At 34.7% G+C, this 19,449-nt stretch overlaps 1 protein-coding gene across 1 annotated transcript in view; it reads left to right on the top strand.

Moving 5' to 3' along the window:
- The first annotated feature begins 6,457 nt into the window (after positions 1-6,457).
- The window catches only part of LOC150011345 (ovostatin homolog 2-like), a 39,736-nt gene continuing 26,744 nt past the window's right edge, over positions 6,458-19,449 (top strand). Inside the window, exons 1-13 of the mRNA XM_090275408.1 lie at positions 6,458-6,522; positions 6,834-7,017; positions 7,499-7,655; positions 8,940-8,992; positions 9,345-9,365; positions 11,071-11,239; positions 11,739-11,823; positions 15,496-15,613; positions 16,061-16,172; positions 16,624-16,733; positions 17,066-17,224; positions 17,884-18,111; positions 19,099-19,153. Of these exons, the coding sequence (XP_090131534.1) occupies positions 6,458-6,522; positions 6,834-7,017; positions 7,499-7,655; positions 8,940-8,992; positions 9,345-9,365; positions 11,071-11,239; positions 11,739-11,823; positions 15,496-15,613; positions 16,061-16,172; positions 16,624-16,733; positions 17,066-17,224; positions 17,884-18,111; positions 19,099-19,153 (1,516 nt within the window). The remainder of the gene's footprint in view (positions 6,523-6,833; positions 7,018-7,498; positions 7,656-8,939; positions 8,993-9,344; positions 9,366-11,070; positions 11,240-11,738; positions 11,824-15,495; positions 15,614-16,060; positions 16,173-16,623; positions 16,734-17,065; positions 17,225-17,883; positions 18,112-19,098; positions 19,154-19,449) is intronic.

Genomic DNA, 19,449 nt, shown 5'->3' with positions numbered 1-19,449 from the left:
TTGGTACCTGGGTTATACTATATGAAAAATGAAGTCCCCTAACAGGAAGTTTTAGCAGAGAATAATCTGCACAAATTATTCGGTCATCTGCCTGCTCTGACCCTACAGTGTTGTGAGTAAATTACCTCATGACAAATTCTGTTATATTCTATGAAGTTACCTGCATCTTTCTTCTGTTTTCAGTACCTTTGCCTTATGGTGCCCATTACAACTTTGCCCCATCACCAGATAATACCTCATCACTTGTACTTAATGTCCATATTTCAAATTAATCATTCTTTGGTCCCACAGCTTAATAATCTCTCCCAAATGTCACTTATTGTTGCATCATTCATCCTATTCAAGTTATGGTGTAATAATAGTCTTAGGCATGGTGTACAACTTTTTATTAAGACTTCTGAGTTTTAGATAATAATAAAATGAAGAACTTGAAGACTATTAAGTCATATGTCTCTCATCCTGCCATTCTCTGGGTAGAAAAGTTTCTAAAATGTATCTCTCTCTGTTATTGCATTTACATGGTCTGGAGTTGATTCTGTGCTTATCTCACCAATTCTATCACCATATTCATGAAGAAAATAAACTATATGTATTATTTTTCATTTCTACCTAATCACAAAATCTAAAACATATATCAGAACGTATCATGATTGAGATGCCAAAGGTGAAAGATAAAGACAGAGTCCTGGGGGCAGCAAGAGAGAGGCTCAGAGTTGCCTACAAGGGGTTGCCTGTAGGACTATCAGATGATTTCTCAGAAGACACTTTGCAGGCAGGAAGGGACTGGCAAGCAGTATTCAATGTAATGAAAGGCAACCTACAACCAAGATTACTCTATCCAGCAAAGCTATCATTAGGTATGGAAGGGCAGATGAAGTGCTTCCCAGACAAGGTAAAGCTAAAGGAGTTCATCATCACCAAGCCATTATTATATGAAATGTTAAAGGGACTTACTTAAGAAAAAGAATATCAAAACTATGAACACTAAAATAACAACAAACTCACAACTATCAACAACTGAATCTAAAAAATATGAACAAAATCCAACTAAGCAAACCAGAATAGGAACAGAATAATAGGTATGGGAATCATTTAGAGGGTTATCAGCTGGAAGAGGGATGAGGGAGAAATGAGGAAATGGTACAGGGACTAAGAAGCATAACCAGTTGGTACAAAATAGACAGGGGGATGTTAAGAGCCCTGGCTGCTGTGGCTCAGTGGATTGAGCATTGGCCTGCAAGCCAAGTGTTGCTGGTTCTATTCCCAGTCAGGGCACATGACTAGGTTGCACGTCAGGTCCCCAGTTGGGGGCGCGAGTGAGAGGCAACCACACAGTGATGTTTCTCTCCTTTTCTTTCTCCTTTCCCCTCTCTCTAAAAATAAACAAACAAATAAATAAATTATTTTTTTTAAAAAGAATAATATAGAAAAAGGTGAAGCCAAAGAACTTATATGCATGACCCATGGACATGAACTAAGTGGGGTGGGATTGCTGGAGGGAAGGGGGGTATTGGGCAGAGAGGAGCAAAGGGGGGAAAAATTGGAACTACTGTAACAACATAATCGATAAAACATGTATCAATAAATAGTGTTTAGCCAATAAGCAAATTTCTGTACTGAATGGATGACAATAGTTGAAGACCAGATGTTTTCTAAGGCCATCTTTCTCCAAGAATTGTAACAGAAATTTCCAGGAGGATGGTGGTTTCAGTGATGAATTACGTAATTATGAATACTTCATTATATTTTTATCACTATTACACATCCTTTCCCTACCTTATCCTTCACTCATCCCAAGCTTTTAATTTTTTTTTAAGTAAAGAAAAAAAATATGACACTCAAGATGTCTGAAGTACCATATTGGTGGTAACATTTGGTAAGACTCCATTTGACATTTGTCTCTTTATTTGTCTTTCTGTTTAGGTGAAGCAATCATATTTAGGATTGGTGGTGAACACTTAAGCGAAAGGAAATATAAAAACTGACCCTGAGTAGCCTAAGATAAAATTCTACCTTTGACAGTGTTGAACTTTGCCCATTTGAAAAACAGGTGATTCTGGAAACCCAGTTACATCATAAGTATTCACTTAGCCCTTCATAATCCATCTGTTTCTCCCCCATTACTTTTTGTTGTTGTTACTTATCCACAGGTGGGTATTATGTGATAAGAAATTTCTTGGCAATTCTAACAATGGGTCACTGTTGCAAGAGATAAACATCTAAGAACAAAAAGGTCAATTTTACTTGTCAAGCAGGTTGTTCCTTTGTAAGGAAAAGGAGATTTCCCTTTTAATGGATTGCAACATCAGGAACTGAATAGTTTAGTTTAGTTGACAATGTAATTAACAGCCTATACATTACTGGTGTTAGGCAAAGCTCTTATTTGTAGTGTTTGCTTAAACATTTCATAAGGGTGAACTAGAAGTTCAAGATGTTCTCAGGAACTGTGAAATAGATTTTAAATTTCTGACACTTAAAATGTGCTATCATTATTTATGCAGTTGGGAAAATCAGGAAAATGTTTCCTTGTTGTTTCAAGAATTTGTAGAACATACAATGCCAAAAGAATGTTTCCAATAGACATGTTAAGATGCTCACCATCACTAATCATCATATAAATGCAAATTTAAACCACAGTGACATACCATCTCACACCTGTCAGAATGGCTATCATCAATAAATCAATAAAGAGCAGGTGCTGGCGAGGATGTGGAGAAAGGAGAACCCTTTTGCACTGTTGGTGGGAATGCAGATTGGTGTAGTCATTGTGAGAAACAGTATGAAGATCCTTAAAAAAGTTAAAAGTGGATCTGCCTTTTGACCCAGCAATCCCAAATTGCCCTATATCCAAAGGCATCCAAACTCTAATTTGAAAGAACATAAACACCCCTATGTTCATTGCAGCAGTATTTATAATCGCCAAGATATAGAAGCAAGCCAAGTGTTCATCAATAGAGGAATGGATAAAACAACTATGGGACATTTACACAATGGAATACTACTCAACCACAAAAAAGAAAAGAAAAAGAAAATTTTACCCTTTGTGACAATATATATGGACCTAGCTGGTTTAGCTCAGTGGATTGAGCGTCGGCCTGCGAGCTAAGTGTCGCTGGTTCGATCTTCCAGTCAGGGCACATCAGAGAAGGAAAACTCTGACTCCAAAAAACCTCCGCTGCCTTGCGGCATACCTCTTCAGGGGAAAGGCTAAGGGAGTAAACCCCGACAGAAAATCCGGAGCCGGAGTCCCTAAGGCGGTTTGACGTTGTAGTCAACACCGGCAACTCCTGCGGCGCACCTGAAGCCAAGCTGTATTGACTCCGTCTTTCCCTTGGACCCTTCAGCTGCGAAGAGAGGGGGGGTCTGCTGCATGGGCAACAGCAGACCCTCCATATCACCCTGCCCAGGCTCTGTAGCTTCAGCTTCACTGGAGAGGACACTCCAGCGTCATCACAAGATGTCGATTCAACACGGGAGGAGACAGATACCGTGTCACTCCCGAGTCGGACTGCACAGCCATTCTCGGCGGTGCAGATAGACTCTTAAGAAGCTACACCATCGTCTCTTGAGACGGACGGCTGCCGACGATATGGACCTAGAGATCATTATGCTAAGTGAAATAAACCAGTCAGAGAAAGACAAATACCATATGATTTCACTCATATGTGGAATCCAATGAACAAACTGAACTACCAAGGAAAAAGGGGACAGGCCTATAGATGGAGAGTTGACGACAGCTAGTGGGGGCAGGGGAGGTAGGGGATGGAGGGATTGAGCAAAAAGGAAAGTGGACTCATGGACATGGGCAGCAGTGTGGTGATTGCATCGGGGAGGGAGATATAAGGGGATTAATGATAATGGAAAAAATACAATAAAGTATAAATTTTTTTAAAATTTTAGTAACATTCCAAGGCATTGCCTCAAAATCAGCTCAGTGGTGCTGGGGACATAAACCAATATGGACCCTTGCCTGATTAGGAGCACCCAGCCTGAGAAGCAGAGTAGCCACCCAGATCTTCCCCAGTCTTTCTCTCACCGTTCACTGTCTTCTTCCCCTTTGTAAAAGGGTTTTCTGTATAGTTTTAGCAATGTCTACAATATCAGACATTATATATAGGGTGTGCTGATTCCCAAATCTTTATGCATATCTTCAACTTTTTTCAGAGCACCAGACTTATTATTTTAACGGTCTACAGGCTATCACATCTCTGTTGTACTGTAGTAATCTCACACTTAACATGCCCGACTTAAGTCATCACTTCACTTCTATGTTCATTTTGCCTTCCCGCCTTGTCTAATTGCAACCACCTTCATGATCAGTGTCACCCTTGCCCTCTCTCTCTTCTTCTTCCCCATGTCAAAACAGCCTCAAGCTTACAGAGGCAAGGGCTTGAACAATTGCACAATCAAACAACGCGTTTTTACTCCATTGAGTCACAGCAGCCAGGGCCTAATTTATAATTGTTGAGATAATCTTTCCAATCACTTACTGTAGGTGACCCTATGAAAATTAATGACTATTTATGGTACTGTATTTTTCTTCTCTGTAAAATAAGAATAATAAATTTAAAATGGAATTTTCCGAAGGTTAAAAGAGATACTGTCAAAATCAGCACCTAGCACATTGCCTACTATTTATTAAGTACTCAGCAAACATGCTCCCTTTTTAATAGTTCCCCCTTGCTTTATCATCATTCTTCATCTCTTTCCCACCTCCCATTCTTCCTCCCTCGCTTTCCCTTTTTCTTTCTTCCTTTCTCTACTAGAAGGAAACTCTTAAGAGAACTGCGTCTTACTCATCATGTTATTGCTAGAAACTAGCAGTGTTGCTAATACGTAACAAGTATTCAGTATATCTTGTTGGATTCATATTTTCTGAAATAAGAGCCCGTTAACCTCAGGACCATGTTAACCAGATAAGATAAACTGAGACATTTACTCAGAAAAAAAATACATTTGTAAAAGTAAAACTGTTTTGAGAAGTTTTACTTTAGATTTATCAGTATTGGGAGTAAAGAAGCAATTGCCTTGATTTATAAACAATCTACCTTGTAGTGCTGCTTGTCTTGAATGCTGATGAGTGAAAGTTGTGAGCTGTGATTGTTTTGGAAGCTAGTGATTTCATTTATCTTATAAGTATGGAGAGTGGAGACTAGAGAGTGGTTCTAATAATAAACCTAAGGTGCAGGGAAAGGAGCAATGTTTTAATTCAACTGAGTGAACAGTATGGTCAGAGTTGTCATGAACATGGTTCTGCTTTGGAATATGAAATGTGGTCAACAAGGAACCTTTGGTTGGCACATTCCCTAGGTCTCATAGTTGCTTGTATTTTACTTTCCATTACATCGCTCATCTATTGTAACTGGCTATGTTCTTTCCTTTGTATTTGCTGTTCCAGTGTTGCAAGCCTATTTCTAAAACACTGACGTCAGTTCCTGTCTTTTGTTAACCCATGTAATATTCTTCAAGCCAGAGGCATTGATTGACTCTATCTATATTTGAAATAGAAACAATGTTTTAAAAAACACAACAAATGGAAGAATTATTACACTGGAGACTCTGTCAAGAGGTTGCCAGTTTCTTTGGTATGGCTCATTTTCCTTGTAGAAATGTTTTGCAACCAAAATTATGGTAAATTATCTTTTTTCCAAAAGTGACTAGTATGCGTGTATGCATGCACATGTGTTTATCATATTTTCTTTCATTTTTTTTATATTAAGGGTATAAAAGGATACTGAATACTATTTTTTTAAAAAGGAAAAATCTTACAAGAAAATTATAGTAAATGTTGAATGCATATCAACATTTCAAATGCTCTATCCTATATTATGAAATTATAAAAAAAAAATAACTTACCAGTTTCAATTATTTGTAAAATGAGCAGTATTGAAATATCTATTTGCATTTGGGTTTTGGCAACATCAGATATACTACTTCTCTCAAAAGCCTGAAAAATTTAGCTTTGGGGGTATTGGAATGACCACAGCTCTTTGAAGAGGCAGTTTTCTTTCAAGTGCTAATTCATAAAAATTAATGCTTTTGATACTTCCAGTCAGCCTTGTAAGTGAGATACTAAATTAAATTAATATGCTCGTGTCATACAACTGTTTTCTTTGTTTTTCTTTCTTCCTGTCCATCCCATACTGCCAATTTCAAAAACAGAGCAGCATCAGTGAATTTAAGAAGGAAGTCCTATATTAAGTAACAATCCTTGAGAAATCATGGGAAAGGTGATTTAAGTGTGACTGATGGTTCTCTTGATATTTACTCCAAGAAAGTAATTGATCCTTCATTGTGTGGGGTTATAAAAGCAACACCGTACAGAGAGAGGCAGAGTAGAAAGAAGGAAAAACAGTGGAGAGTTGAGGCAGCTGAGCTCTAATAAGAGAAAAAGAGAGACAAAGAGACAGCGAGAATATTTATTTCAAATTCTTTATTGCTCAGGCATTGGGATAAAATGTTGCCCATCATTTTTCTGGGCACCTTTTGGCTTCGTCTTACTGTTGTTTTGGCTTCAGAACCGTAAGGGAATATTATACTCTTTATTCATATTGAAATACTAGTAAAGTGACCCTATTAAATTTGTTCTGCATTACAATTTGATATTTTACCACTTCTGAGATTGAGTGCTGGTTTGCTTTATAAATTTTTAGCAAGTGAACGGAAGGAATTGGCATATTTTTCTTAAGATACCTATCTCTACATACTCAAAGATTAATGTAATGAAAAATGTGTATGTTTCAGGACTATTTCAATAAGCTAACATTGTTTTTTATGCATGTTTTGGATTTCCCTTAGACTAGTTTAAACTATTGGTTACTTTCTTTGCATAGGCAATATATCTTATGGGTCTCCTCTGTGATTCAGAGTCACTCTACAGAAAAGGTCTGCCTCCACCTTTTAAATCTTAATGAGTCTGTATCCATGAGTATTGTCTTAGAGTACGATGAAGTCAATGTCACTATTTTTGACCAGTCTGTGGATGAGGAGAGCTTCTATGCTTGTGCAGATTTCAAGGTGAGGCACTGAATTTGCCATTTCAGAACTTTAGATGGGAACATGAAATTATTATTTAAAAAAGTAGTTTCAGAGAGATAACAAACCTTGATTTCAGATGAATTATGGAAGCAAGGAAATAAAACTAGAGAATTTCTGAGAGGTAAAAAATAAAATGAAAATTAACATATGCAAAAAACCTGCTTTTTGATAGAACTGTTTAAAAAGATGAAAAAAACAGACTCTGGGTAAAGGAAAGCCGAATTGGGACTTAGGGCAACAAAAAAAGAGAAAGAAAGAAAGAAGACATAAAAAGCAGTTTATTAGAAACTATTTTAATGCTAGGTAAAGAAACTGTAATGAGTAACATTAAGTCTCTCACTGAGAAATAAGCCTGAGGGGCTTGTAAGGCTCTCTCAGACTGAGAAACCAAATAAAGACATTGTTCATTAAGAAATGCCTAAAAATAATTGTCCTATTTTCTGCTCTTTAACATAAACAGGTTTCTCAAAAGTCCTCTAAAGAGCTAGCTTTTGTGACATTGTTGGCTGAGGGGGATACTCTTAAAATCTTTGAGAGGAGGTCTGTAGCACTTGCTTCAGCAGAGACAGTAACCTTTGTGCAGACAGATAAACCCATCTATAAACCTGGAGAGAATGGTAAGTCAATTTCATCTTTCCTTTGTATCATTGACCTTAGAAACACATTCTTCAAATTGACAGCAATCCAAACACATGAATTTTAGTCCTAAATGTATTCCTAATGTTATGGGATCATGTATTTCTAGACTTTTCACTGGTTGACTGGGTCAATTATAAAATAATTCCCTCCAACTCCAGTAATTGAATGCTTTGCTTCTTAAAATATTGCAGGCCCCTTTTACTTTGTACAAATTTTAGTGATAGGCTTACATAGCATGGAATGTGGAGCAAAATTATTTGGCTTGACTTGTTGCTCCATAATTAACAAGTTGGGTAAGCCAGTTAAATTTCTATTTACACTCAATGTTTTTATCTGTAGAATGAAGATAATTGAAGTATCTCACTTATACAAATATTGTGAGAATAAAATAAGGTCGTCAAGTAAAACAGTACCTAGCACATAATAAAGACTCCATAAATGACATTTTATTCTGTTATCATTATTATTCATATCAGTAGAAGTAATCATAAATCTGAAAGCCAAAGCAGAGCCCTTCTATTTTCTTTATTTTTAGGTAGAAGATAGAACAAATAAACACCAAAGAAGGGTTCAGAAAGATGTTTTTTGTCTTGACTCTGTTAATAAATTATTGGCTTCTGCCAAGCAAATTCTAATCTTAGAGATCTTTAGTTTTCTCATGTGTAAAATAGAGGGTTAAATGAGAGCATCTATACATTTTGTTCTAATAGTTATATTTTTATGATTTATTGAAAAGAAATAGAATTAGAACAGAATTATATGATGAGATTTTTTTTTGCTGCATTTTATTCTCTCTCTCTGGACTTATTAAGATGCCATAATGACAGTATTTGTACAAAGTAGCTAAAATGGTTTCCCAGAATTCTGCTAAAATTAATATACTTTAATGTATATTAACTATACCCATCAATAGATTATTCCAGAAAAATTATGTCTAACTCCTATTATACATATTTTACCTTTGTTCTTCTATGACTAATTCTGCCACCAGTTCCAGTGGTGGCAGTAACCAGTGTCAGCTTTGGTAACAACCAGCATCGTCAACATGAGGAATTACAAATGTGCAAAAAAAAATCTTTCCAAATGAAACTCAAATCTCAAAGGACCAAATCAGAGCTAGGGGAGAACGGACGGCAGTACTCTATGATAGCAAGGCAGTTAATTTCCAAGGCAGTTAATTTCTATGTCTATTTGTAAGCAAACATGCCTGAGAGAGAAATAACAGAAAAAAAGTATTGTCCCCTCTCTCTCTTTTCTTTTAGTTCAAGTTCGCATTGTGACACTGGATACCAAGCTCAAACCTGTGGAGGATTTTGTGAGTTCAATAATTTCTAATGGTACAATTAAAATGTAAGCAAATTCACCAAATTTAGTGCTATATTGGGTGTCATCAAAAAGCTTTTCATAAGTATGAAAATAGATTCTAACATGGAGAACTTTATAGGTATACTTCCATTGCTAAACCTCAAATTTAAACATAAAATCATGAGTTGATTTAGACTTCTTTAAGACTTTTCATTATGTAAGGAAAACATGGGTTGCACAAACCTTTAGCAGTAGAAACTTTGCCCTCTGGGAAAGTGAAGGCTAAGGCTCAATATTGAAATTAAGTCAAATAATCTTTATAAATGCACAATATTAACTTGCATTTTTTTCTCCTCTTTCAGTACCCTTTAATCACACTTCAGGTAAGAAATCAGGTTTTTCATTCCCATTATTTTAAATATTCAGATAAGTAGTGATTGTGTCTAGTTTTCATTATGCATAGTTACAAATTCAGATAAATCTTTATATATGCAATGTAAGACATTTGATGAAGATCTAAATAGAGGGCTGTCACTTTTAGTAAAAGTTTTGTGGCAAATGCAGTAAATTAGGTTTTCAAGAAAAAGAAAAGATTGGGCTCTTTTTAAAGGAGGTGTATGTTTAAAATTGCTTAATTTTGGCTGCTGGTCCTTCTGAATGTTAATTTAACTATATCCTTTCTAAAGAAATAGAAAACATAGACACCTAGAATTTTAAAAATTAGCTAGAAGGTAGTACTAATATAAAACAGAATTTTTTCCTTTCAGAAAATAGTTGATGGACTCTCTGTCAATTTAAATCTTTAATGTCATGTAGTATGGCATGCAAATGGATTTAAAATCTTATGCCTGTCAGTAAATAACAATCAAGTCCAACATATATATTTGAATCTCTGCATCAAGCACACGTACCATTATTGTTAACTAATTCAAAAGGTTAATACACTGAGATCTAGATTTATTAGTGATTATGTGTGTAAACACATACTTCAAATAGTCTTCTTTATAATTTGAATGTTTTTGCCTTTGTTATATGGGTGACAAATAGCTCATTCTTCTAGTAGGATAAATATCAGGCCAGCCATTTTTATGCTTTCTGCATGATTAATAATCTATGAAGATTATTTTCTTCACAGTCTAATTCAGCTAGTATTGTGTTCCATTGAAAGCAACAAAAAGCTTAACTAACACCAGTTTAAATGAGTAAAAAATTTATTGGTTTCACGAACCATTATGTCTGAGTGCAGGCACTTCAGAGTTAGGACAAGAACAGCATGACGTTACAGGAATCAGGCTTCTTCTACGTCTTTGCCATCCTCAATTTATTGTTGTATTTTCAATGTCAGCTGAGTCTGATTTTTTAGAAAGAATTTTTACCCGGTCACTAGCACTGAGTCACAGGGGCAAGCCTTACTGGAAGTCTGGAAAATTAATGTAGCTTTCTAGACTTTACTGTCAAATAAAAGAAAAATTTGAATGATGTTTTTGTTTCTTTGTAGAAATCTTTTTATCAAGATTTTTTTAATCATAATTGGATGACATCAGTAAATGTATTGATCCAAGCTCACATAAGCTGCAGTAAGCTAAAAGCAAATAAAAGAGAAAGGATGATGTTATTAATCCTTTCTCGTAGAACTTCTATTTAACAGCTCTTGCATGCAATGTGAAATTCATGACCATCTTACAATACTTACAAACTAGACAGCGACGATGTTTACACATATTTGGGAAGATATGTATCTCCTTGTGCATCTACTGGTGTTTGTCATTATTTCTTTAGAGAGCACTACTCTGAAGTATGCCCACTGGGTTTTACATTCTCTAACTATACAACTCTGGTTCAGAAAGATCAAAATCAAAAGCATTAATGATAGATTTATTTTATTTATTTTTTTGGACTTAAGAGAGATATACTATAAGACTGAATTTGAACATCTAAGAAAATCATGTTCTGTTTACAATCTGAGTTATCAGTTCAATAAAATGTTAGAGCTTTCTCTACCCCTCTTAACCACAGAAAATACCCAAATAAAGAAGGAAAGGATAGTACTCACATGACTTCCATTTTTATTTCTTCTTTATTTTCTAGGATCCTCAAGACAATGGGATTTTTCAATGGAAAAATGTGACTTCTTTTCAAAATATTACTCAACTCTCATTCCAACTGATTTCAGAACCAATGTTTGGCGATTACTCTATTGTTGTGCAAAGAACATCAGGAAAGACATTGACATACCAATTTAGTGTTAATAGATACGGTATTCAATACTTACAGTTCTATATAAATGAAGATTTGAAAGGACTCAGCAAAGTAACTTTTATGGTAGAATTAGGAAAAGTAGGCACAGCTTGATTTCATGCTCTGCCTTCTTCCCTTCTTGGCCTTCTCCACTTTGTCATCTTTTTTGCTCCTCACCCCTTGCCTGTATTCTTTTTCGGACCCTTGCCTTTTCTTCCTAAGAAGTACCTCATTTAATAGAATCCACACAATCTTCCAGGAAAAATTTAAAGGATTGCAACAAATACAATGTAAAGTTATGAGAATAAAGAAGAGAAAGGAAAGGGGAATAATTGATCATTAATAAGACACCATCACTTACTGATGCCACCGGAAATTTGGGGCAACTGAAGTGTGGTGTATACAGATGTATACAGAGTGGACTATTGCGCAGAGAAGCAGACTTAGTTAATATAATTGCAGTAAGTTTTGCTCTCTGGTGATTGTTGGGGCTGAACTATATTTCCCTTTGTTTCCAGTGTTGCCTAAGTTTGAAGTAAAGGTCAATGTACCACAAACAGTAACTATTTCAGATGAAGAATTCCCAGTGGATGCATGTGCTAAGTAAGTATTTATTCAGGAGATTTGACTCCATAGGTCAATACAAGGCTCAGAGAGAATGAAAAATGAAATTATCCATGTAACTTTAATTATTTATATGCTTACATTAAAATTACCAGGCAAGTAATGGATTGTCATTGTTAGATATTTTTAAAATATAAAGAAAAACATATGACAGTGCCTATAATTAATTCTACTGACACTATTAATATTGGGATCTATCTTCCTCTAATCTTTTATGAAGTTTCTACAATTGCAATCATATTTTTCTACCCTCTATAATTAAGAAAACATGTCCTTAAATTATGCCAATCTTTTCATGAATTTCAGTTCCCTGCTGCACAAATGTCTCTGTGTGGCTATACCAAATTTATTTAAGCATTCATTTATCTATAACATGTAAGCTGTTCCATTTTGTTTTTCTAGTAACAAATAATATTATAGCATATGTCTATGTGTATAAATGTATAAGAAGTAGATTTTGAATTAAATCCAAAATTAAAAAATATTTCCAGAACTGAATTACCAAAATAAAATGCGTTAACACTCTTTTAGTCTTTTGATTGTCATGTTGCCTACCATGTATGTTGTGCCAATGTACAGTTCCAGCAAATGGTACAAAAGTACCTGCACCATTGAACCTTCATCATCTTAGGTATTTGCATTTTACAAAAGAAGAAAGGACACTTTTGAAAATGTCTTGGTGAAAAAGAAGGCATTTTATCAATTTGAATTTGAGTCTTCTTAATGTAAAACAAGTTCTTATATGACTTGAGAAATTTTTATTTTCTTTTTGGGAAATTATTTCTAATGCCATTTACCTTTTTAAAAAGTGTGATGCCTTTTCTAAAATTTCTAAAAAATAATTTAAAATAGCTAATATTTATTGAGTGCTAATTACTGTGCTAAGCATTGCATCTATTATATTCTCACCATAATGCTATGAGATAGGGGCTATTCGTCGGCAGCCGTCCGTCTCGAGAGACGATGGTGTAGCTTCTTAAGAGTCTATCTGCACCGCCGAGAATGGCTGTGCAGTCCGACTCGGGAGTGACACGGTATCTGTCTCCTCCCGTGTTGAATCGACATCTTACGATGATGCTGGAGTGTCCTCTCCAGTGAAGCTGAAGCTACAGAGCCTGGGCAGGGTGATATGGAGGGTCTGCTGTTGCCCATGCAGCAGACCCCCCCTCTCTTCGCAGCTGAAGGGTCCAAGGGAAAGACGGAGTCAATACAGCTTGGCTTCAGGTGCGCCGCAGGAGTTGCCGGTGTTGACTACAACGTCAAACCGCCTTAGGGACTCCGGCTCCGGATTTTCTGTCGGGGTTTACTCCCTTAGCCTTTCCCCTGAAGAGGTATGCCACAAGGCAGCGGAGGTTTTTTGGAGTCAGAGTTTTCCTTCTCTGATGTGCCCTGACTGGAAGATCGAACCGGCGACACTTAGCTCGCAGGCCGACGCTCAATCCACTGAGCCAAACCAGCCAGGTTAGATAGGGGCTATTATTATTTTCATTATATATAGAAAGATAATAAGACACAGAATTAAAATACCATATTAACATTAATGAAGGTTTTTGATGGCAGAACTTGGATTTAGATCTATACTATTTGACTTCAGAACTAGTCTCCTAATCAAAAACTTTGTTGTAACTTATGTAAGCAATTAAAAATATTAATATTTGCCATATTTTTTAAAGACCATTTAATTGATGGCATACAAATTACTTGGCTTTCATATTTTCAGTAGTGTATCAAAGATACACTGGGTAAAGGACTGGCAAGTGAACAGGTGTGGGTAGTGCTCACAGATGCCACAAAGAATCTTGAAAAACTGTCTTTAGCCTTTTTAGAGTATTGAAAATGTTCTTTGGACTCTAGGAAAATAATAATAATTTTTTTTGAGTTTCAGGAAGAGTAGCTGAACATATGTCAATTTAATAAACATAATATTTGAGAGATCATAGATTATGTTTTAAAAAATAATGGGATAATCGACATACGCTTGAAGAAATCCAAGCTCCTAAGCTGGCTTCATTTGAAACCCATACACAAAGCCAGAATTTTCAATGGAATTTACATGTATAATTTATAGAACAACCAAAATATTTATGAAGCATCACTTTCATAAAAGACTTGCTCAGCTACGTACTGCTATGGAATTGGGACTCCTTGAAACTTCTTTAATGTTAAAGTCTACTTCAATTTGATATTAAATAGTATTTTAGTATCAGCAGCAATAATATCCCGGAATAGGACCGGGCAATTGAGACAGGAGCTTTATCCGCTGCAAGTTTATTTCTGGGCAAGCTGTGAGAATACAACATACAGAACTGGAATGTCTAGAAGGTAACATCCGTGAATCAGTTGCCTACCTCAAGTTGTATAACACTGTGCCTGTGCATAGTTGTTTAGTATTCCCTGGGACTTAGTTTGGAAAAGCGAGAGAAAGCAATAGTAAATCAGATTATTTTAGCAAACAATTTCAGAGATGACTTACGCTTTTAAAAAGGAAGAAAACTTGCTTACAGGCAGACATATTAATAAACTGAATTAATGTCCACCAAAAGCTTTTAAGTCAAAAATAAAGAGACAATGTTTATTTTGACCTGTGTGACAATTTAAGCTACATATTTCGCAAGCATGTGTTGACCTGTAGATAATGCTACAATAAAGTTTTATTTTATAAATAAAAGACAGTAAGAAGAAATAAGATATTTCAGGTATAACTTAGTCTTGCATTTCTTTCACATGTAATTGATATTTAGAGCAGACAGGAATTTAACAATTCGGGTTGAATCAAAGTCTCAGAAACTTTAAGAATTTTTAAGTAGAGAGAGAAATGAAGTACTGGAATGGAAAGAACATGGACTGTGGAGTAAGGAAAATTTGAGTTCAAATTTTAATTTCATCAATTACAATGTGGAGAAGTGAGTTATTGACCTCAATTTACTAACCTGTAAAATGAGATAATATACCTACATCCCAGAGTCACCAGGAAAAATAAATAAGATAATGTATGTAAATAGTGGATATATACCAATGTCCAATAATTAGAAAAAGGTATTATAAATGATAAATTTAATTATATTGAGTTTTGCTATATACTAATTTCACATTTGTTATCTGTTTTTATGAATCTTAATGGACCAAATCCTCAAATAACAACAACAAATTTAAAAGCCTCAAATTAACTGTATTTGCCTTCGATTAAACTTTTTACAAAACTTGTATTTTTCATATGCTTTAGAAAAAAATGAGATATTTATTTAACCCCATCTCATAAAGACACTGTACTTTTGGTCAAAGCATATTTAGTTTACACATATATTTTCTACTTAAGAAAAAGGTGTTACAAACAATTTTTATATTTTTATGAGATTAAAATATAATTTAAAAGCTCAATTTAATCATTAAATCATAGTCACTAAGATTTTAGAGCCCACATTACCTCAAGATTGATTTTAAAAAAGCAGTTGAATCCTGCTGACCAATCAAATGCTGAATTTACTCTCAATTCTGTGGGGATGATATCACCAATAGGTGAGGATTCCTAATGGAATTTGGTCATTGGGGTACTCATAGTTTAGAGATTTCATATATAATTTCTGAAGAAGGCCATAAAATATTACCATGATTTTGTTCATCCATAATTACCAATATACCTCGTCCTACTAGATACACCTTTGGCCAACCTGTTCAAGGGAAAGCTCAAATCCAGGTGTGCAGAGAATATTTTTCTTCTGGGAATTGTGAGAAAGACAACAATGAAATATGTGAACAATTTATTATACAGGTACAGATCTTAATCTTTATTCTAAAAATATCCTTATTCATTTTCATTATTATTCTTTTTTGATTTCATTTATAAAAGGGATATAGTGCTATTTTCATTTTGTGGATAATGGAGGTTGCAGTTTGATAAGGTAAAGAATGAGGAAGAAAACACAATGTTTTACAATAGTCTCTTATCTCTAAGCTATTTAAATTTGTTTTCATCCACACAGTTTCAAGGAGAATAACCCTGAAATCTGTAAAATATACAATATCTCCCTACAGTGTTTTAATTGCTGATAAAAACTCCCTTTCCTCAATCTTTTGTAATTCTACAGTCATTTCAACAAGTATGTAAAATAGAGCCATGGGGTGGTGAGGAGAGAGCTGGATCTGTGCTAAACTGCCATAATCTTTAAAGACTTTTGAATCCCTAACTTGTTCATTGTACCTTCTCTTTATTTTTCAGTTGAAAAACGGTTGTGTTTCTCAAATTGTAAATACAAAAGTCTTTCAACTCTACCGTTCTGGACTTTTGATGTTATTTCACATCACTGTAACTGCTACAGAAATCGGGACAGGTAATAGTCATGTTTTCTGGGCAACCTGAGGACATATGCAGCTTACTGGGGAAACGTTTATGGTTTAGCGATACTCACCAACTACAGATCAACAATTGCTCAATATAGTAAAGTGGAGTACCTTTGCTAATAGATCAATTTGAGGGTTGCTTTTCGATAAGATTTTTCTAATAACATTTAAAGTAAAATTATTATGTAAATGCTATACTCAACTTGGAACAAGATCACATTTTTTTATTTTGCTTAAAACAACAACAAAGTTGAGTAGTTGTGACAGAGACCATGTGGTCCAAAAGCTTAAAGTCATAACTCTCAGATCCTTTACAGAAGTTTGTCAACCTCTGACTTAGTACAATTGGGAACATTTCCAAGTGCAAAAGTTATAGTGAGAAATTTACAAGATTGCACAGCAAGTGACTCGTCTTCTCTGACACTTTTTTTTTTCTTACAGGTGTGCAGATCAGTGAAAAGGCTTCTATTCCTATCACTCAATTTCTTGGGAGTGTGAGTTTTGAGAACACGGACCCGTTCTATAGAAGAGGAATTCCTTATTTTGGCACAGTAGGTTGATTTTAAAATATATGTCCTCATTTCATTTTCTGGGATAACGAATTGTCCTTTAAAATTTACTGGACATGGTTTTCCCACTTGCGTAACACATTTGCGACATTACTGCATCTGATATACTAGAAAAAGTCCTAGGCTAAAAGAGAAAGATAAAAATATAGCTGTTTCCACAGCATATATTTATCTAATAGAAGATGTGTGTTAGAATTTAAGAAACTCACAAATAAATTATTACATTTATGAATAGAAAATTTCTTCTCAGTAGAAATGTGACATTTTGAATTTTAAAATTTAATTCTTATTCTTCTTTTTTTTTTTTTGTACAGCTTAAATTTTCTGGTCCTAACAATGTCCCGATGGTGAACAAGTTATTGCAATTGGAGCTCAATGACAAATTTATAGGAAATTACACCACAGACGAGGATGGTGAAGCTCAGTTATCTATTGACACTTCAGATATGTCTGATCCAGAGTTCCACCTGAAAGTAAGACATCAAAGAGATGAGATCCCACATAGGATTCCAATGTTAGAAATCTTGAACATTAGGAATCTCTTACAAGATAACTTGTATTGAGAATGAATTTCGACAACGTTTTAAAATTAGGGTATTTTTTGTAATTGCTTATTCACTAGATAATACATGAGAATACTTATTTAAGAAGATGAGGTAATAATACCCTATTATAATTGTTATAAATTTTATAACAACCTATTTTCCTCTGAGAAACTAAAAATAGCTCATCAAAATGATTTGACTTCTTTGATCACTTTATGCATAGACTAGAAGTTTTGATACTATGATTTCTCTATTTCCGTTTCTTAAATGGAATTTTACAATTAAATAATTTATCAGTGTTTAACTGTGGCTGAAAGACAACAGTATCTAAAGCTATTCTGTGACTCAATTACAAAGTAAAAATAAACAATTCATTGTAGGCCTAATGAAATAGACATACAATTATGGTCATGTTTTGTATACAAAAAGAAGAGTGCTTTTATTACTTCCAATAATGTTTAAAGTCAGCCATAAGCTAAGGTTTCTCCCTACTTTGAAAGGATAAGAAGCCTTTTATTCTATAATAATTAATGTCCTTGAAAGGTCTTTATAACTCTAAGATCTTTTGCTTTCTTTTACCTTATCAGGCCACATATATTCATCCCAAGAGCTGCCATAGTCCCAGCTGGTTGATGCCTGAGTATATGGATGCCCATATGTCAGTCCCACGCTTTTATTCCCGAACCAACAGCTTCCTGAAGATTGTTCCTGAACCAAAGCTGCTTAGATGTAATCAACAAAAGATTGTTAGTGTGCATTACTCCCTAAACAGTGAATCATATACAGACAATTCAAGTATAAACTTCTTTTATTTGGTAAGTCTCAGGTGGTGGATTCTTGGATCTTGTCTGTCTGCTTAGCACAGTATGGTTTAGAACTTGTACATCAGTCATGCATGCCAATTTGAGCAGGCCAAACTCACTTTGCTGGTGAATGCTATTGGAACATTAAAAACAAACACAGAAACAAATAAACAAACACATAAAAGATCCAAGGCAATTTCAGTTTCCCTAAGGTTGAAAAACTTACTCTTCAGAGTCTGCTATTTTAAAGTATCTATTTATAACTCCCATAAAGTAAATAATTATGTCCCTTTGTGAGAGTAAAATATTAGGCAGATACCAGAGACTAATGTGGAATGCTGATTTTGATAAACAGTAAAAGAAATGAACCCTTTTGGTTCTGCCCCACATTTATTTATGTTGTCTCTAAAAGGCATATTGAAAGGTGAAAAGCTACAAACTTGGAAATTAAGACTTCTGATTAAAATCCCCCACCCTTTCCTTTTTTTTTCATGCAATTTAATTGATGTTGGACCGATTGTTTCAACTCTCTAAGCCTTAGCTTCCTCAGCTGTATATTTGTAACTAGAAATAATAAGACATCTCCTAGGGCAAGTATTATGTGTCAGACAGTGTTGTGAAGACTTTACATGTGTTAACTCACTACTCAACCTTCTGGATAGCTCCATTTTACAAAAAAGAGGACAGAGGCAAAAAAAAGTAAACTGAATTGGCTTACTCAAAGCCTGGCAGTCTAAACAATTACAAAATTTTATGCACCCCTTTACACAGTGCACAGCATGCTAATTTTCAACAAGTTTCTAGCACATAACAGACTTTCAATCAATTGTAGTAACTTTCTCTGTTCTTTTCCAAGTTGTGCAAAGTCCATTTTTAATATTTGTTCATGGAAAATATCCTGACAGAATAGGATTATCACTACATTATTCATTATTTAATAATTATATGATGTATTAAATAATATGATTCCACATGTTGTATTTTCTTTTTTCTGCACAGATGATGACAAAAGGAACAATCTTCCTCAGTGGACAAAAGGAAGTCAGAAACAAAGGTTTATAAAATACATTTATTTTTTAATGTGTATTCTAGTTTCATTTTTCTTTATTTTAAAGAAAATGTTATAGTGATAGAGTCAAGAGGTTAGGTTAGAAGAGCACTTAACCTTACGATTTGTAAATGGAGGGCAGTATTTAGCATGGCCCAAGGTCACTTACTAAACATTTTGGTGAAGAAGATTTCTCCCTGTTTCTATTAGAGCCAGCTTATCATTATAGAAAAGTGATGCCCCAAACCCAAATATCATTATTGCCTAAATTATGCAGCGTTCATATTTGTATATGTAGTTCT

This window comes from Furipterus horrens, unplaced genomic scaffold, assembly GCF_987537825.1.
Source record: "Furipterus horrens unplaced genomic scaffold, mFurHor1.1.pri manual_scaffold_4, whole genome shotgun sequence".
In the NCBI taxonomy this organism is placed as follows: Eukaryota; Metazoa; Chordata; class Mammalia; order Chiroptera; family Furipteridae; genus Furipterus; species Furipterus horrens.
Note: the sequence above shows the minus strand (reverse complement) of the source record. Positions and strands in the feature narration are given on the sequence as shown.